Here is a 20,805-nt window from a genome sequence, read left to right as displayed (position 1 = left end):
GTTGTCCGATTAATCCCGCCAAGACCGATTAATCCATAATTTCCGTCAAACACACTAATCCTAGTCGGTTGGAGAATGCCAAACAATTATTCCAAGATTAATTCCGATTTCTACAACCATGATTAGAAGTCAACCCAAAAATGAAATTTAATATTGTTTAAATTTCAAATGTAACAATTCAACAATGTATACAGTAGATGACGTTTCTGACTAAGTAACATGAGGTTTCAACCATGCATGAGGGCTGTTAATCGGGTTTCGGGTTAAACGAGTCGGGTTAGTCGAGTTTTTTTAAAAATTAAGTTTTACCTGAAACCCGAGCCTATTAAGGTACGGATTAGTCGGGTTCGTGTTAATTGGGTTTCGGGTTATTAGGGTCGGGTTAGGATGTAAGATGGACTATAGAATACAATAAATGATATTTAATTAAAATAGTTGGGAATTGGTTTGACATGAGTATTTAATCTTAAGCTTCTCAACAATATTATATATTGTGTTATAAACGTTAGGCCATTTAATATGAATAACTAAATATAGTAAAATGTAAATTGGTAAAGAGGTTAAATACATGGATTTGTTTATGAACATATGTACTGTACACTGTAGCAATGGAAAAGATTAGTCAATTTTCTTTTCTAATTTTTTGCATTCTTTGATTTCGACGATGTCTATGTGCACCAATTCAAAAGGTTTTGCAATGACCGTTGTATAGTTTGGAATGCTTAAAGTATAGATGTACATGAATTGTCAAGGTAATCTTAAAATCATAAAAGGGTTGTATCATATACATTAACTTTTGTACATTGTGTTTGCATATATACACCATTAATCGGGTTACTCGGGTTGACCCGAACCCGAAAAAACATAAAAAAAAAAAACTCAACCCGAAACCCGACCCTATGTAACTTTTGGGTTTGTCGGGTTAACCAGAATTTTCTTTTTAGACCCTATTAAACCCGACCCTATTTATCTAATTCGGGTACGGGTTGGGTCGAGTTCGTCGGGTTCGAGTTTTTTTTGACACCCCTATGCATGACGCATCAAACAAATATAAAGCAACTTAACTTTACTATTGATTTAATCCAAGTTATGTATCTACATGTTATCTTAGATCGTTGCAAATCTTCTCAAAACCAACTCAATTATTTTTTACTATGGATCTCACTCGTTAGTGAATTTATGATATTTGAACGATACCTCAACTGATAATCTTATAAACAAAATTTCTTGGCAATAGATTTACTTAACAGATAATGGATATACGTGCGGAAAATGCAAGAAACGATTTATAAATTCTTACGCTATATAACCAAAGCACATTAATTTTCTCCAACTGTCCTAGACTTCAAAGTACAAATAAACATTGTAAATTAGAAAGGACTTTCGTTTAATTTTGTTTCATTTCCGAATGGAAAGACTTTTGTTTTAAGGTATGATTTGATTTGATTTTTACAGCTAGCATCCATAACCAACTTTACCCTGTTTTACAAACATTTCACAAAGTCATCCTGAAACCTAATTTTTACTTAAAAAGTCAAGATGTATGGTTTTTGTCAAAAAAAAAAAAAAAAAAAAAAAAGAATCACAAAATTCAGTGAAATTTCACAAACCATTTGGAAAATTAGTATTTGCCAGAAAAGATATTCCCTAAAAATTTCGGTATTTCACAAAAACTAGTTTTGAAAAAATTAATTATTCAGTTTTATTTGAATTTGGCAAAAGCTTAGTCAAAATCCTATGACTCCCACTTTTGTTCTTTTTGACTTTTGTAATTAACTGATGATTAAAATAACAAGATGTATGGTTGTCCGTTCTCTTTAATTTAAGAAAAATTAAATTGGTTCCTACTTTTTATGCCTACAAATATTCCTACCTAATAATGACAAATGTTATCATTCCATATTTTTTAACTAACTCATTAAGGCTATATTAAAATATATCAAATACAATTAAATTGAATGATGATTTGTCATAATTTTATTGGGTAGGAATAATTATAGGCATGAAAGGTAGAAGGTAATTTAATTTCTCTTAATTTAATTCGTTCCAAATAAAAAAATTAATAAATTATTCATTGAGGAATAAATAGACGGACCAAAAGACAGCAATATATTTAAGGAATCCATCCGGTTTGTTTTGTCTGGACCGGGTTTAAGTTTAACTTAACATTATCCCGTCTCTGATCTGTCGCTCTCGCAATTCAACTGTCCCTATGATTCATGACTCATGATTCATGTTGTTCCTTCGGCTGTTGAATTTCCGTTTCCCCCTTACTTCAAAAACCCTAATTTATCAACTTCCTGTTCATGATTTTTCTCTTTAATTCTCACTACTCATTCGCTCTCCATCGTTTAATCTAACAATGAATCACGCGCAAACCCGCTTTTCTTCTTCTTCCTCCGGCGTCTCTGCTTCCATGACCACCACAGCCCAACAGGTACTCAAGTTTTCTGTTTTGTTTCCTCTCTTTCTGGACATTCCCACTTGTCAACTTGTTTCTGTTCATCTTCTTTTTCTAATAATCCTTAGTTCATACGTATTGATATCGGCATTGCCACTTGGCTTTTGTCTTTTTTTGATCGTAACTGCCGCCCACTTCAATTTCTCAGTAATTGGAATCAAATTGGTAATTTGCGAATATGGAAGGGAAAAAAAGTTAAATGTCGTATGTTAATCGCTTTGATTTTGTTGTTATCGTTAAAATTCTTACTAATCTCGATCACTCAAACTATAAACTTTACACATCATTAATCCATGGGCGCTTACTTCTTCATATAGCAATGTCTAATTATAATCGTATTCTAGAGTGCAGATCGTGGGAACGCCATATCAATGAATCCAACTCTTGGAGCTTCACGCCATTGGAGGGATGTCTTCTGGCTAGGAATCTTTGTTTTACATCTGATTTTAGTAGGTTTCGCTCTTGGGATAGTCGGACTCAATTGGTTCAGAAAGAAAGATAGGCTTAACATCGATCAATACACAAACAGGTTTCTTGAAAATCAAACCGGTTTAACAGAAGATTACTGGCCACTATACGCCATTTCTGGTGCAATCAGTACAGTTATCGGATGGATTTGGTTGTTATTACTTGGTTCACGTTCAAATCAAATGATGAAAGTCTCTGTTCATATATTAACCACATACCTCGCAGTTGTTAGCGTCTTGTGTTTTTGGGGGAAACTAGTTTTCTGGGGTGTCGCTTTTGCTATTGGATCTGGATTACACTTCTTATACATCATATCAGTCATAGACAGGTAATATAATATATAAGCATCTTTGAATCCATCATAAAGTTAAAGTTGTTATCTTTTTCAACTTCTATTTAACTTTCACTCCATCTAGACTTCCATTCACAATGTTGGTTCTTCAAAGAGCTGTAAAAATGGTATGGAAGCTTCCAGAAATCATGAGAATCGTATGTGCTTTCATGTTAGTCATGCTTCTTTGGCTAGCATTATGGTCGTTTGGAGCATCCGGTGTGGTGGCTTCAAGCATCGGTGATGGTGGTCGATGGTGGCTTCTTGTGGTGAGGTGGCCACTTGTTGTTTCTTTTCTTGTAACAAATCACATAAAAATGTAAAATTTCATTCTTTTGTGATAACATATGTTGAAATAAACTGTAAAATTTTCAGGTTTTTTCAGTGAGTTTGTTTTGGACAGGGGCTGTGCTTTGTAACACTGTTCATGTGATAGTTTCTGGTATGGTGTTTCTTGTGCTTATTCATGGTGGCAGAGAGGCGGCGTCAATGCCAAGAAACCCTCTTTTGCAATCTTTAAAGTACGCTGTCACTACCTCTTTTGGAAGCATATGTTATGGTTCACTTTTCACAGCTGCTATTCGAACACTAAGATGGGAGGTAAGTAAATGTAAATATAAATATAAATATAAATATAAATAAATAAATACACTTTTTTAGCTTTTCTATAAATTTGTCTCTCAGATTAGAGGATTCAGATCAAAAATTGGCAACAACGAGTGTCTTTTATGTTGTGTGGATTTCTTGTTTCATCTAGTGGAGACTCTCGTTCGTTTCTTCAATAAATATGCATATGTACAGGTGCATAATAAACTTATCTTATATAATATACAATTTTATGAATTCTCTGAAAATCTTTTTTTTTTTTTTATAAATAATTTAGATTGCTGTTTATGGGAAAAGCTTCAATCACTCAGCAAGAGACGCATGGGAGCTGTTTCAATCCACTGGTGTTGAAGCACTCATTGCATATGATTGTTCTGGTGCTGTTTTATTAATGGGTATGATATTAGGTGGGCTTATAACAGGAACTTGTGCTGTTGTTTTAACTAGGATTGAAAATCCAGACAGAGAGATGATGATGGGGTCCACAGCTATACTAATGGGCATGATTTTGGTAAGTTTAGTTTTTTAATAAAAATAAATGTAATATATAATTTATGGTAAATGATAAATGGTAACTAGGTTGGGTTGGCAATGGTGGTGGTGGAAAGTGCGGTTACATCGATATATATTTGTTACGTGGAAGATCCGTTGTTGATACACAGGTGGGACCCAGAGTTTTTTAACCAGATGTCAGAGACACTGCATCAACGTCTTCAACATAGAAGTGCACGCGTTAGGGATGGGTTGAGTCAAAGTCAATATATTGACCGTGACCGTATACAAGAAACCATAACTGTTTGATTGTAAATGGTTTTATTTTGTTTTTGAAAATGTAATGGTTTGATGTGGTTGTTTTAAACTTTTATATCGTTAATTTTATCGGGTCTCAACCTAAGGTTGGATCCTATCTATTGAAATTATGCATCTAATTGTATGTCTAATTTCTTAATTGGATCATTTATTGTAACATCCCAAGTGTACATACAAAGATATTGTCAGCTTTAGGCCATTTGCCTATTCTCACCGAAGCATGCTTAACTGTAGTAATTAATTATCTAGTATTGCTAAAGTGATAAAGTAAACCAATTGTGTATATTATGAAATTAACAAGATGTAGTATATATATATATATATATATATATATATATATATATATATATATATATAGATCACTTTATGTACAAAAATAACGAATTACTAATGCAATTAGTACTATAATCACACATGAATCTTTTGTCCTTCTAATGAATGTATTCTTCCTCCATCTTTGTTCTTTCTTGATTTATGGTGTCTTCTTCTCCTAACTTTTCCGGTGGCCGCCACACGGGGTATGAAAACACCGGTGCCAGCCCCATTATTGGCCCACAAGCTCTCCATCCAACCAGGAACCTCCACGTTTCTACCACCTTGACCCTCCAACCAGTTAAAATACTTCCCGGAGCCACCACTTACCGGTGTCCTCTGAAACTGTGAAGCTCCATTTCTGTTTCTTCTTGTATATGTGTCGTCATCTTCATCCATAATCAGCAGTATTTGTCTTGTGAGTTCTGTGTAAAAGGTTGTATCCTCGAAATCCGGTGACTCCATGTTTGACCGATGAAGACTGTAGTCGGGATTCATGTTGATGGAAGAGATATCAGATATGGATGTGTTAGGATTTGGAAGTAAAGTCGTTTTTATGGAGTATTTATAGGGAAGTTGATTAGGATGAATCATGTTGAGCTTCCAAATGGGGCCATGGTTTTCCCACTTGGCAAGTTGTGAGTCAACGAGTCAAAGATAGTTTAAGAGGAGATAACAAGGTTTTAATCTTTAAAATTAGTCAAAATTGTCAACTTTGAGAATATTAATTATAAAAAAAAGGCGTTTATTTCTGTGAAGAAAGGAACAATAGATTTGGTCAAGGTTTCTGTTCACATTGCAACTTTGCAAGAAGAATATATTGTCGGCTGCACCAACTCAATAGTGTAAGAGTCAAGACCATTGTTTTAAAATATCAACAATATAGATCCAAATACAAAATTGTTTAAGATATTCTACCTAATGGATTTTAACATCTAATTCTTGCGAATTTTATATTTTCAAAGTGTTGGTATGTTTTTCTGTCAGCTTTATATATATATAAGATTGTTATATAAATTTTTTTAGAAAATGAGAGATCTTTAAAAAAAATAAAAATAAAAAATCGATTGTAACTTATATGAATTGGAAAAAAAAATAGTCTATTTAGTTGAAAATTAGGGTCGAAAGCAATGACGCAAGAGAAGTCAAGTACGTCGCAAAAAGTTATGCAACTTATGCTAGTGAATTGGTCAAATGATTAGCTTAACTACCGAATTACTTGGTTCTAGAATTTGAATTGAAAGGATTTAAATATTGGTAAAGCCATAAAGATTATTTTATGAGATTTTTTTTACACACTACTCTATCCTATACATATCACACACCAATCTATTTTCTTTTTAAACAATCAAATTCTAAAAATTGTATGCAACGTTATTACTTTCTCTGCTTGTACAAATAACCACTTATTTTTTTTTCTTTGCTAAACCATGGTGGTTCCTTGTTTCTTTGTCCTTTTCAGTGGTTCCTTGTTTCTTTGTCCTTTTCAAAAAAAAATTTCTTTTTAAGATGTCATATTTTTGTATTTGTTATATATCGTTTTATATTTTGAGATTTTAATTAACAAAATATAAAAGATCAACTTATTTAATAATATTAAATTTTAATTAACAGAATATAAAGGATCAACTTATTAAATAATATTAATTATCTAAATTATTTAAAATGATTATTTATTAATATTACGATTTGTTATTTTATTTAAATTTATTTTTTTTTGACAAAAATGCATTTTTGGTCCCTGTGGTTATCCAAAAAGTGTGGATAAGGTCCTAAATGTTTTCAACTTGCACCATTAGTCCAAAAACTGAAACTTTTTATGGTTTTGGTCACTGAAAATTTTAAAATTATTTAGAAAGACTATTTTGCCCTTCCATTTTGTTTATTCCATTTTTTATGTATTTCAGTAATTCAGTAGTTGAAAAAAAAAGCAAAAAGAAAATATTATCAGCACCCCTCCCACCCCCACCTCTTACGCCGATAACCCTACCCCTCTCTTACTGATTTAATCCACAATCATACACTGATACACATACATAAACTATGAACACAATGAAGTTCTGGGAAAAGATTCTGCAGATCCAACACATATGAGCACACATAATGAAGTTTTGGAAAAACTGAAGCTGATTAAACACACATATGTGTACACACATACCTCTCTCTCTCTCTCTCTTGTGTCTCTCATTCTCTCTTCCTGATTTAACAAACACACACAGACACATACTGATAAACCAGATTCAGAACATTGATAAGCCAACACCTCCTTCTATTACTCTCTTTCTTGAGTCTCTCATTCCAGCAAAGGATTTTCACCGTCGGAGAAACCTCCAAGAGCGAAGCGACCATCAGTTTATGTGTGTAGTTGTTAAGATCCGAGATTTTAGGGTTTTTAGATGCTCAGGTGGTGTCAATTTATGTGTTCATCGGTGTATGTATGTGATGAAGGTCTGATTTTCAAGCACTTGTTCAACACCATTATTTCCATTTCTCAATTTCTTGAAGGCCCAATCTCCAGATTCTGATTCAATTTCTTGAAGGTGCAATATACAGATTCTGATTCCTTACAGTGACTCAAGTTCACCACCAAAGTTGTTGCAGATATGGGTTTTAACTCGTGGTTGTTTTTGTGTGTGATGAACCCAATAGAGAAAGGGAGGGGTGGGGTTTACGAATTAGGAGGATAGGTTAAGATGCTTTAGAAGATTGAAACCCCATTTTTCAAGAGAATCGGTTTTTGGGGGAATTCCATTTGAGATAAAAAACTGCTCCAGTTCTAGGGAATCATTTCAATGACGGTGGTGGCTTAAGGTTTTTTAAGGTGGGTCTAAAATTATGTTACCTGGTGTTTTTGTCCTTGAAGGGATGACGAAGACGATGAGGGAAATAGGGTTTTTCGAGAGAGAGAGAGAGAGAAAGAGAGAGAGGTTACCGGTGGAGAGAGATGGATGGGGTAGGATTTTATTTTATTTTTATTTTTTTAAACATTTAAATACTAAATTAATAAAGAAAATAGAAAAAACAAATCAAAAGGGTAAAAAAGTCATTTCAAATTGTTCAGGGACCAAATCCACGGAAAGTTTGTGATTTTGGACCAGCGGTGCAAGTTGGAAACTTTTTGGACTTCATCCACACTTTTTTGCTAACCAGAGGGACCAAATTTGCAGTTTAGTCTTTTTTTTTTTTAGTTTTTTTGTCGTTTTATTCGAATATGTAGATTTAATGTTGTTTTTTTATTTATTTTTTGACGTTTTGTTTGTTTATTTTTTTTAATAACTTTTTGTGGTTATTGTTCGTTTATATTATTTAGTTTTAACTTTTTGACGTTTTTTCTGTTTATAACTCGTTCTTAACAAAATCAAATCATTTGAATTTGAAACTTTTTTTACAACTCATGAATTATTTTTATAAAGTTTATTATTATTATTATTATTATTATTATTATTATTATTATTATTTGTTGTGAAAAAAGTGTAAAAAATATATATTCAAACGTTGTAAAAAGTTTAAAGAAAAGTTGAAAAGTAAGAAACAATTATAAACAATATGCCGACAGTGTCGGCGTAACGCCTGATGGTCTGGCGATTCGGTGGTCCGACGAAGCGACGATGAAATATAACTTCTAATATTTAATTTTTATATGTATAATTTTATATTTTGAGATTTTAATTAACAAAATATAAAAGATCAACTTATTTAATAATATTAAATTTTAATTAGCAGAATATAAATGATCAATTTATTAAATAATATTAATTATCTAAATTATTTAAAATAATTATTTATTAATATTACGATTTATTATTTTATTTAATTTTTTTTAGTTTTCTTGTCGTTTTATTCGAATATGTAGATTTAATGTTTTTTTTTTTTTTTTTTTTTTTTTTTTTTTTTTTTTTTTTTACGTTTTGTTTGTTTATCTTATCCTTTTTTTTTAACTTTTTGAGGTTATTGTTCGTTTATATTATTTAATTTTAACTTTTTGACGTTTTTTCTGTTTATAACTCGCTCTTAACAAAATCAAATCATTTGAATTTGAAACTTTTTTTTACAACTCATGAATTATTTTTATAAAGATTTTTTTTTGTTGTGAAAAAAGTGTAAAAAATATATGTTCAAACGTTGTAAAAAGTTTAAAGAAAAGTTGAAAAGTAAGAAACAATTATAAACAATATGCCGACAGTGTCGGCGTAACGCCTGATGGTCCGGCGATTCGGTGGTCCGACGAAGCGACGATGAAATATAATTTCTAATATTTAATTTTTATATGTATAATTATTTGATGTACCAAATGCCTCCTATTTCAATGTTATCGCAGACAAAATAATTAATCAATTTTTTAAAATTTTTATTTATTATTATTTTTTATAATTGGTTTTTAATTTTATACAAATTACAAAATCATAAATTAAACCTATAAGTTTTTTCAGTATTTTTTCAGTAAATATAAAAATACATTGCGATGCATGTTGTAATTTACTATATGATGATTTAATGATTAGTTTGTAAAATATAATAATTATATTTTTTTGTTCTTTTTTTTAACTTATTTTAAAAAATAAGTTTGAAATAAAATATTTAAATAGCAAAAAGTAAATATAATTAATTAACTGGTAATAAAAATATAATTATTAAATAAAAAAATTAAAAAAAGTAATAACAATAATATAGTAATTAAATAATAAAGTTTATGAAATAATTAGGTTGTAAGATAATTATTATTAAGTATAATGATTAGGTTAAATCATATGATAATAATGATAAAAAAAATAACATGGAATTGAGTGTAATATAGTAGAGTGATGTGTGTATAGTAGGATCTTTATTTTATATGTATTTTTAAATTTAAATTTTAAATATTGGTAAAGCCGTAAAACTGTAAACTAGCTTGAACCCAGGATGTTCGCTGAAATATTACGAGTAAACTTTCACTTAATTCGTTTTTCGTATTAAAAAAAGATTGGTAGAGGTTATTTTATATGTATTATTTTAGATATGAGTGTTGTTGTACGTACCCATTATACATAGAATTCCTTCGTGCATATTTTTTTTGTCATTTTATTGTCTTTAAAACGTATTTTGATTTGACATAATTTGGTTTTGTTTTTGTTTTTTTGTCTTTTGTCCTTTGTTGTCTTTTATTATTATTATTATTATTATGATTTGACACAACGTAAGGGTAGTCAGGACAAAAAATAATACAAAGATAGTTAGAACGAAAAAAAATAATGTAAAGATAGTTTAAATGAAAAAAATAATATATGAATATTCCGAACGGAAAAATAATACAAAGATAAACGGAATGGAAAAACAATAAAAGGATAGTCGGAACGAAAAAATAAAATAGGAATAATCCGAACGAAAAAATAATACATAGATAGTCTGAACGGAAAAAAAATAACAAAACGATAGTCTGAATGAAAAGAAAATAACATAAAAATAGCCCGAACGAACAAAAAAATATTTTTAATAATAATAATAATAATAATATGTATTTATTAAAACAAAAAAACAAATCTAAAAAACAAAAACAAAAATAAAAGAAAGGTAAAAAAACAAAAAGACAACAAAAAGACAAAAAAACAAAAAAAAAATATAACAGAAAGACAAAAAAAAAGTAGAAATAAGAATTAGGGGTACGTAAAAAAACCCCTTTATGTATATTGATAAAACTAAATATTATAAATGAGTTAATTAATAAAATCGTATAGGTACTCCAAAATTCTAAAATCGTATATTTCGGATTAACATTAATACAATCCGAAAGATACAATATTAGATAGAACCATTTTAGAGTTATTAAAATCAACATTTGTACATGATTTCTTCATCTGCTTTTTAGAGATTGTTTTAAAGCATTTTGACATCTTTATTTTTATTAGTTAAAATGAGTATACATATTCAATTTATTAAAGTATTTGTTTGTAGTGGAGGACAATAAAAAGGTGTAAACGGTTTTATGCATTATATTTCACTAGATTACATATGTTATGGTGTGAATCTAACCAACTATATTAACTTTTTTGGGTTTGTTAAGTTGGTAACTTTGAAGTCTAAGTTATACACTAATTACATTCATTTGTCTTTCCAATATTTTGTATCAAACATAGTTATTCAAATTATTAACGATATGAATGTCATAGAGTTTTTTAGTATCGTAATCAGTATGCCTCTTAACACAATATAATTATTTGTTGTTAATCATGTTGTGGAAAGTAGGTTAGTTGATTCCCATGACAAATCAATATTGGGCTAATCGGTCGTCCAATGCCGAAAGTAACAAAATATGTAATTTATTACGCATGGAAGTGATTCATATAGACATAGAGAATGTAAAAAAAAAGTTCCTTGTGATGGGCCTGTACGCCAGGGGGATGTTAAGTATAAAGGCAAACAATGTTGCTCATGATGATCCAAAATTTGATGGCGATGAATCACAAATCGATCAGACAAAATTGATGATGTTGGTTGATGATTAAAACACACTTCCATACGAAAATTAGTGTGCTCGAGTTTCATTAAAGGAGAGAAGTGGAAGGAGTAGAGAGAAATGAAATGATCACTTTTCCTGCTAACTTTCCTTCCGATTTGGAAAGATTTTGAAAGAAAGAACAAAATGATTAATTTTCTTTCCATTTATCTCTAATTCGGCAACACTTTCTCTCTAATTCGGAAACACAAAAGCAAATTTTATTTTCCTTTTTTTTCTCTTCTTTTCTCTCATGGTTTTTTTTCTCTTCTTTCTTTTTCTTTTCTTAAACTTGGGAACTAGACGTAATGCTGGAAGGAGTGGTGTCACTGAAACCACATTAAAACCTCCGAAACGTCACTATCATGTCACTTTTACCACAAAAATATGGTTTCTTTGCCACACACTAGGTGTGGTGCTATATATATATATATATATATATATATATATATATATATATATATATATAACAACTTAATTAAAATAAAAACTTTAATTTTAATAAAAAATCATAACATTTTATTACTTCAAAATTAAAAAAAAACATTACATTGCATTACTTAAGAAAACATAACATGACATTAAAAAAATCGTAAAACTTAGAAAATAAAATAAAAAAACTACAAATCTTAAACCTACAAACTTACAAAAAAAACACACATCAAACGATTAAAACTAGCTACAAATTTTAAAACCTACTTAGCATAACATTTTTTGACATCGGCTTTCATCGTCAAAGCAATTACAAATTATAAGATTTGGGTAATGTACTTGTTGTTGAACTTGAAAAGCATTGGTTTGAGGTTGGTTGTTTTGGTGGAATTGTTGGTTGTGTGGTTGTGTAGGTTGATAATTGGGTTGGTGTTGAGGAGGGGCTTGATTCCAAGGTGGCATATCAATGAGAGGTTCTTGTTGTTGTTGTCTTGGTTGTTGGGGTGGGGTATTGGCATCTTGATTGTTTGGGTTTGGGTTTGGGTTGGGATTGTGAGGTGGAGTGTGATTCATGGCTATGTAGTTTTCAAACAGAATGTCTTCAAAGGATTGACCAACAATTGGAGAACTCGGTTTGGTGTCGGTATTACTTGAAGTATGAACTTGATCTTCTATGTTGATTAGTGGAGAAGAGGAAGAAGCTTGAACGATTTGTTGTTGCTTTGCTTGTTTGGCTAATTTTTTCAATCTTTTTGCTTCTTTTTCAATCTCCGGATTGTAGAGTAGTTCACGGATTCTTGTAGACCTAGGCATAAACAATCTGTAACGCTGTGTTCCGAATTGACTCCTAGTCTGAGGCTGTGACTCGAAGTTCGGTCATTATTAGGATTATGGCTCTTGGGAAGGTAAGGTCTAGGCCCATTTGGGTGTGGGTGATGCATTAGAATTGATCCGGGTGTTCGGTTCGTATTATGGGAGCCTAGGGGTATTTCGTTAAAGTGTCAGTTCGGGCCTTTGGGGAAAATAGGTTTTTGTTTGGAAGGTCTTAAGAAAGGTTTGAGTTGTTAGAAGTGTAGGGCTTCTCGTCACCTTTCCGTGGATATAAAGATCGTCAGAATCGGGTTTATAACGAAGAAGTTATGGCCTTCGGAAGTTTCGTGGTTTCTAAGCTTAGCCGAGTACGCGGGGGGTACACAAAGCGTACGCGGGGCGTACTAATGAAAAAGGCAGTACGCTGGGCGTACCTTGGAGTACGCTGGGCGTACTGACCAAGATGGTCGCGAAGGATCCCAGCAGTACGCTGGGCGTACCATATGTACGCTGGGCGTACTCCAGTCAGATCAGAACCCTATTTTAGGGTCTTGGACCCTATTTAAAGTCCTTATCTCATAACCTAACCCTAATATCTTCAGCCTCCATCCATCTAAACCCTAGAAATCGGCCCTTAGCCTCCATTTGAGTGATTCTTGAGCTTTTTGGTGATTTAGTGGGTTTTTGGTGCTTATTGTGGAAGAAGGAGTTCCTTGAGGAAGCATTGCTTGGCTTGAAGCTTGTGGATCCAAGCCCTAATCATATTGATCTAACTCCAGAAAGTATAAAGTTTGGATCTTGGTGCCTTTCTCATGTGGATCTAGTTGGGTTATGACTTGTTATGTTTGGACCTTGGAGAAGAAAGAACTTGATGATCAAGCTAGCGTTGGAGTCAAGCTTCTAGATCCAGAACCTTCATCAACTTTGCAAGATTTTGGAGGTATAAAGTCTCAACCTTGACAACTCTTTCATGTAGATCTAGCTAGGTGGGTTTTAGTTATGGTTTTGGTCCCTTTGTGGTGGTTCTTGTGAGTAGAAGTTACTCCAGAACCTTTGAAGCTCTATATTTGGTCCTTATTGAGGTTATGGAGTCACAAAGTTTGGATCTTGATGGGTATAAACCTTCCATGCATGATTTAGTGGTCATTTGATGAAGTTTGGGACTTAGGGTTTTGGTTTGGACCCCATTGAATTATGCTATGTCATAAAGTTGGAAACTTTATGACTTAAGAGGTCCCTTGAAATCAAATCTGGGAGTTTGGACTGGGGTCTTAAGGTATTAAGAAGTTTTGAGACATTTTGGGAGTGATTTTGACCTTTAGGAATTCATCTTTGGTGTTTGGGATTCATTAAGCCATGCAAAGGCTTAAAGCAGTCGACTTTATGGATTAAGATGTCGAAGAGGACTTGGATCTGTAATTTTAGCTGCTGGAATGGAGTATTAAGCACTTAATGAAAAAGTAGCTTAACAGAGGAGTACGCTGGGCATACATGCAGGTACGCGCAACGACACCACCTTCAGCCAGTACGCTTAGCGTACAAGGGAGTACACCCCGCGTACTCATCAGTTGTGGGCTTGGACTGTTTTGGGCCTCGGGTTGGGCCAGGCAGTGGACTTTGGGCCTTTGGACCTTAGTGGACCATCAGAAGAAAGATGTTTTGGGCCAGGAATATGTTTGGACTTAAGGTAAGGCCCATTAGAGGGATTGGGTCCAATTTAGCAAAATTGGGCCATTAGTGGGCCACTGGTGGGCTTGGAAAGCCTACCTAGTGTTGGGATTTTGTTTTGGGTTGGGACTTAGTTTTGGATCATACTGGGCCAGGGATAGAATGGTCATTTTACCCCATGCATGGATTAAGGATTATGGTATGGGACACAATTTCTAATTCGGTATATTGATCGGTAGTGACAGCTCGGGAAGCTGGCGAGGCAGCAGCTAAGGAATTCATGCGGGAAGCTTCTTCAGTGTGAGGTGAGTCTCCTCACCATGCCAATGGGTCTAAGGCACCAAGGCCGGCCCATTTTATGATATGTGGTATATTAGTTGAAGTTGTATTATGTGTCATGTTAGCTGGTTATGTGCTAGGAAATATGCTAGTGGTATATGTGGTATGTTTGTATGGAAGACCATGGGAGAGCCCATGACATCTGGATGTAAGACCATGTGGAGAGCCCATGGCTTTCCTATCAAAGACCATGGGAGAGCCCATGACACTTAGGTGTAAGACCATGTGGAGAGCCCATGGCATCCTGGAGTAAGACCCTGGGGACGAGCCCACGACATCCGTATATGTTGATATGCGTGGATATATGATTGATATGGTTTGTGTAGCATTTATAGCTAATATGGATTATGTGATATTGTGGACTGTGTGGGGTATGCTCTGCGAAACTCACTAAGCTTCGTGCTTACAGTTTTGTTTATTGGTTTCAGGTATCATTGATTTGGAAAAGAAGGGCTCGGATTGATCGCAGTGCACACACCTATCATTTCCGCAGTGAATGATTCTGGGATGAACTCTGATAAACGTTTTACTTAATGATGATTTGAAATGTTTGAAATAAATGGTATCCATGTTTTAGCTATATCAAAAATGAAATTTTTACCGTGGATTTTTGGGTCGTTACAAGTTGGTATCAGAGCCTTGGTTTGAGGGATTTAGACACATTTTCGGGTGTGTCTGAACTTAAACTGAGGATCTGTAACGTTTTTAAAAGAAAAAAAATGTTTTCAAGGAAGAAGTTTTCTAAGAAAAGAAAAGGGTGTGGTGCATGCAATCAGCTGAGCTCAAGTAAGTTTCCCCAGAATACCCATATATGTTATCTATTATGATTTGGTTTATGAATCTGAGAATCGCATGTTAGTTAGGGCTAGGAGAGATGCCTTTACAGGTTGTATGAGATGGTAGACTTGCATGCCAGTGCTGAGTAGTCAGCGATAGATTGGCATGATATGTGATCCTGGTAGCTTTGGAAATATTGTATGCCATGCTTGAATGAGAAGGATTATTGGTATTTGTAACTGCTAAGTGTATGTTTTAAAATTGTATACGGTTAGGATCTTATAGCCCTAGAATAATTGATTTGGCCTTATTTCCTGTTCCTCGTCTGGTTGTGGTCCTAGGGTAGAGTCTATTACTCGACAGTCTATTAGATTATGTTCTGTGTATAATTTGCATGCATAAGGCAATCGACAACGAGGGTGGATGTGGACAACATGGGTCATGGTTTATGGGCCGAATGTTCTATGATGGTTCGTGGGTCGGGGATTACCCTAGGGTAAGCCCAGGATGGGATTAGTGGCATGAGTCACATGATTGTGAATTGTATGTATAGGTAGAATTGTTTGATTGGAATATGTTGGTTAGGTTTCTGTTGTCCGAATGCTGCTTGCTTTGTGCTCTGTGGGACTTCTAGAAATGTGAGCTAGCTACTAAGTGAATATGCTAGGTCACATGTGGCACAGGCTGGATAATCTCAGAGTGGTGGATTTGGCCCTATTCCGCAGCTCTTGTTTGAGTCTAACCGTTCTAGGATTGAGTCTTTTACTTGAAGGATTATCTGATCTCTGCTACATGTGGCTATATTCATAAGGTAGCTGGTTGACATTACTGGGACTCCTTCAGCAGCTGAGGACTGGGTGGGTTGGGAACCTAGGGGGAACCTAGGAGGTGCTTCGGTGGATATTGTGCTGTTGTTTAGCAAACATTTGGTACATCACGGGAGTAGATGACTTAGAGGATTCGGGATGATTCCGGAGGAAAGTATGGATAGGTGTGGAAGGTAGTATTGGGCCTGTACTACTGAAAGCACAGGATCCATATTCGAATCAAGGAAAGTCTTGGAGAATCTAAGAAGCATGGGAAGGAGAATTCTTGGTTATGACTGGACCGAGGCGATAGCTACGGTGCAGAATGCGGATGAGCATGTAAGGGGAAGGACTAGGGTTTGGTCCCGGCTCCGGTAGTGAGTCAGTTAGCGGAAGGACTGCCAAGATTTCGAGTCCGCCTTGGATCTCTTGTATCAGGCGGCAAGGGTTGACTGTGCGATTTATTGCGCTTGTGAATTTGAAACTTGTCTTTGGAATAGTTTATAGTCGTTTTAGAGCAGAGGATGCTCCAGCTATTGTAGTTCAGCCGTTGGCGATTGAGTTGGTGTGAGTGTCAGGGTGCGAGACCCTGAATGATATGGATCTCAGAGACGAGGACGGGAGATTGATTAGGAGCACCTCAATGAGAGAGGTTCAGGTCAGGTGAATTTATTGGAGGGTCTCGGATAGAGACCCAAGAGTTTGGATAAGCTTTTGAGAGGCCAGCGGGGTCGGATCCAGTGCAATGCTTGCAGAAACTGCGCGATGAAGTTTCGTTCCAAGGGTTTGGATTGTCATTGGGATTGGAATGAGGTGTTACATCATGTTCTCAGGGTGGTCGAGGTATCACAGGAGGAGGTGGTCAGGATTCCTTCAGATGTTTGCGGATATGCTACCTTCGTCCATTTCCGGGGGATATCGGGTATTTGTATCGCTTGGAAATTGTGATAAGTTGGATCCCGGGTCGGTTTTCTGCTATTTTTTTCTGGGTAAGCAAGCGTTGTCAGATTCCATTCAGCATGTCGATGAATCTTTGAGAGATTTTCAGACGAATGTATATTGCGGAGCGGATTCCGCGTGTGCCGTGATTGCTCTGAGTCGTTGTCGGAATCTGTTCAGTGATCTGGGTTGCTACGGGTGTAGTAGGTTTGACCAATTCTTCAGGGATTTCCCATAGGGAGCAAGCCCGTTATATTTTTGTCATGTTCAGGTGGACGACAAGGAGGTCGACTGTCTGACGATCAGGGAGGAGAAGTGAGTGCACCTGCTCCAGTCATTTTCGGAGTTGGTTCAAGGGTTTGTACGAGGGAATTATGACTAGTTTCCAGTAACCTTAGTAATTATGTTTGAAAGAGCCATCGGGATTGTCGAGGGAAGAGAGAGTTGTCGCTGAGGTTTGGTTAGACTATCCGTTCGTTGGACTCCGAGATCTGAGCGTGATATTGCTTTTTAAGCGTTGGCGTTGTTAATGTTGTTGGGATACAAGAAGTGTTAGCTGGATATCAGGTGGTGTGCTGTTTGGGCAGGGATATTTTTGGTATGCTAGCTTTGTTAAGTACCGACCGTCAGCAGATTTGTCATTGGAATGAGAGAGAGTTTGGGAATCCTTCAAGTCTCATATGTTGAGCGGACTTAAATGAATCTAAGTGGGGGAGAGTTATTCAGATATCCAGGATAAAAGCGAGTGTGAGACGAGGATGCGTCTCACATTCCCCTTTGGAGGAGGAAAGGCGGCCTTAGGGGCTGACTGTATATAGGATATCGTGGATGGGAGTTCGGGAGACTCCCCAACATTTGGATCGTGTCGTCTGATGTCTTATAGTAGGCTTTGGGGGAGGGAACCAGGTAGAGTTCCAGTCAGTGTTTGAGTTCAACTGGGAGGATAGACCGCATGGGCGCTCAATGATTGAGATGTGTTCGGCTTGATAGGTGAGCGATAGGGCGATGGTAAGTGATCATGTGAGTGTGGAAAGTGTTGTAAGACTACGGGGGATCCGTAACATTCACTAGCAGTCGGATAGTGTGGAAAGTGTTGTAAGACTACGGGGGGGCCGTAACATTCACCAGCAGTCGGATACTGTGGAAAGTGTTGTAAGTCTGCGGGTGTAGCCGTAGCATTCACGGATTCGTTCAGATGACTTAGGCCAGGGTGGTCCAGTTCGTAAGGTTGTGAGTAGGTCGCAACAAAATTAGAATCCGGAGTCGGTAGGTTGAAGGAGACCTGGCATGATGTAAGACTACAGTTATTCTAGTAGCATTCACCTGTTGCGTTGGATTCAGTGGCGACAGGTTGCCAGCCTATCATGATCTGATGGATCAAATGGATGGAAGGGGCTATGATTGGCTGTATAGGTAGGGCAGTTATTGTCAGACGAGGTATCCTTCGGGGATCATGTGGGACTGTTGTGCGTGTGTTTCAGGCTCAGTGATCGGGTAGGTGTCCGGTGGTTCGGACAGTGGGCAGACAAGTTGGGACCAGGGAGGTCCCGGTTGTTCTTCAGGAAAGCATCTATGTGACAACAAGAGGAGTTGGAGCGACTTCAGTGATTTGGGGTCCGTATGTGGAATTGCTTGTTATTTGGTAGCCGCAGTTGACCGGTGATTTTGCTCTTTTGGAAGCCTCAAGGTATTACGGGTGGAAAGTATTCTATTTAGGATGGTTTTCTTATAGAATCAGTTCGATGATGATTCGATGTGGGCAGTCTGTCAGGGAGACAGACCATCTCGGAACTTTAGATTTCAGATGGAGCAGATGTGATCAGGTTGCAAGGAATTTGTTCATCTTCGGGTTCTAGAACCCTACGAGAGTTGGTTTCAGTTGCCATGGGAAAGTCGTGGTATTCTCGGGTTTGTGGCGGTGATGCTCAGGTTGTCCGGTATGACAAGGGTGGTGATGCATGATTTCGAGGACGAAATCTAATTTAAGTGGGGGAGAGTTGTAACGCTCTGTTCCGAATTGACTCCTAGTCTAAGGCTGTGACTCGAAGTTCGGTCATTATTAGGATTATGGCTCTTGGGAAGGTAAGGTCTAGGCCCATTTGGGTGTGGGTGATGCATTAGAATTGATCCGGGTGTTCGGTTCGTATTTTGGGAGCCTAGGGGTATTTCGGTAAAGTGTCAGTTCGGGCCTTTGGGGAAAATAGATTTTTGTTCGAAAGGTCTTAAGAAAGGTTTGAGTTGTTAGAAGTGTAGGGCTTCCCGTCACCTTTCCGTGGATATAAAGATCGTCAGAATCGGGTTTATAACGAAGAAGTTATGGCCTTCGGAAGTTTCGTGGTTTCCAAGCTTAGCCGAGTACGCGGGGCGTACACAAAGCGTACGCGGGGCGTACTAATGAAAAAGGCAGTACACTGGGCGTACCTTGGAGTACGCTGGGCGTACTGACCAGAATGGTCGCGAAGGTTCCCAGGAGTACGCTGGGCGTACCATATGTACGTTGGGCGTACTCTAGTCAGATCAGAACCCTATTTTAGGGTCTTGGACCCTATTTAAAGTCCTTATCTCATAACCTAACCCTAATATCTTCAGCCTCCATCCATCTAAACCCTAGAAATCGGCCCTTAGCCTCCATTTGAGTGATTCTTGAGCTTTTTGGTGATTTAGTGGGTTTTTGGTGCTTATTGTGGAAGAAGGAGTTCCTTGAGGAAGCATTGCTTGGCTTGAAGCTTGTGGATCCAAGCCCTAATCATATTGATCTAACTCCAGAAAGTATGAAGTTTGGATATTGGTGCCTTTCTCATGTGGATCTAGTTGGGTTATGACTTGTTATGTTTGGACCTTGGAGAAGAAGGAACTTGATGATCAAGCTAGCGTTGGAGTCAAGCTTCTAGATCCAGAACCTTCATCAAGTTTGCAAGATTTTGGAGGTATAAAGTCTCAACCTTGACAACTCTTTCATGTAGATCTAGCTAGGTGGTTTTTAGTGGACCATCAGAAGAAAGATGTTTTGGGCCAGGAATATGTTTGGACTTAAGGTAAGGACCATTAGAGGGATTGGGTCCAATTTAGCAAAATTGGGCCATTAGTGGGCCACTGGTGGGCTTGGAAAGCCTACCTAGTGTTGGGCTTTTGTTTTGGGTTGGGCCTTAGTTTTGGATCATACTGGGCCAGGGGTAGAATGGTCATTTTACCCCATGCATGGATTAAGGATTATGGTATGGGACACAATTTCTAATTCAGTATATTGATCGGTAGTGACAGCTCGGGAAGCTGGCGAGGCAGCAGCTAAAGAATTCATGCGGGAAGCTTCTTCAGTGTGAGGTGAGTCTCCTCACCATGCCAATGGGTCTAAGGCACCAAGGCCGGCCCATTTTATGATATGTGGTATATTAGTTGAAGTTGTATTATGTGTCATGTTAGCTGGTTATGTGCTAGGAAGTATGCTAGTGGTATATGTGGTATGTTTGTATGGAAGACCATAGGAGAGCCCATGACATCTGGATGTAAGACCATGTGGGGAGCCCATGGCTTTCCTATCAAAGACCATGGGAGAGCCCATGACACTTAGGTGTAAGAC

At 36.2% G+C, this 20,805-nt stretch overlaps 1 protein-coding gene across 2 annotated transcripts; it reads left to right on the top strand.

Annotated features, from left to right (window-relative positions):
• Positions 1-2,155: 2,155 nt before the first annotated feature.
• LOC145103876 (Plasma-membrane choline transporter family protein) lies at positions 2,156-4,870 on the top strand. 2 transcript variants are annotated; one of them, XM_079041148.1, is made up of 7 exons: positions 2,156-2,437; positions 2,813-3,257; positions 3,346-3,529; positions 3,636-3,860; positions 3,945-4,061; positions 4,144-4,377; positions 4,446-4,870. In XM_079041148.1, the coding sequence occupies exons 2-7, from the start codon at positions 2,833-2,835 to the stop codon at positions 4,665-4,667; spliced, it is 1,407 nt and encodes a 468-aa protein (XP_078897274.1). In that variant the 5' UTR covers positions 2,156-2,437; positions 2,813-2,832; the 3' UTR covers positions 4,668-4,870. The 2 variants fall into 2 exon arrangements, with proteins under 2 accessions (XP_078897274.1, XP_078897273.1); XM_079041147.1 differs by having other exon boundaries at positions 2,806-3,257.
• The last annotated feature ends 15,935 nt before the right edge of the window (positions 4,871-20,805 follow it).

The sequence above is a fragment of the Lactuca virosa genome, chromosome 4 (genome assembly GCF_052849685.1).
Source record: "Lactuca virosa cultivar CGN04683 chromosome 4, Lactuca_virosa_CGN04683_v6, whole genome shotgun sequence".
Classification (NCBI taxonomy): domain Eukaryota; kingdom Viridiplantae; phylum Streptophyta; class Magnoliopsida; order Asterales; family Asteraceae; genus Lactuca; species Lactuca virosa.
Note: the sequence above shows the minus strand (reverse complement) of the source record. Positions and strands in the feature narration are given on the sequence as shown.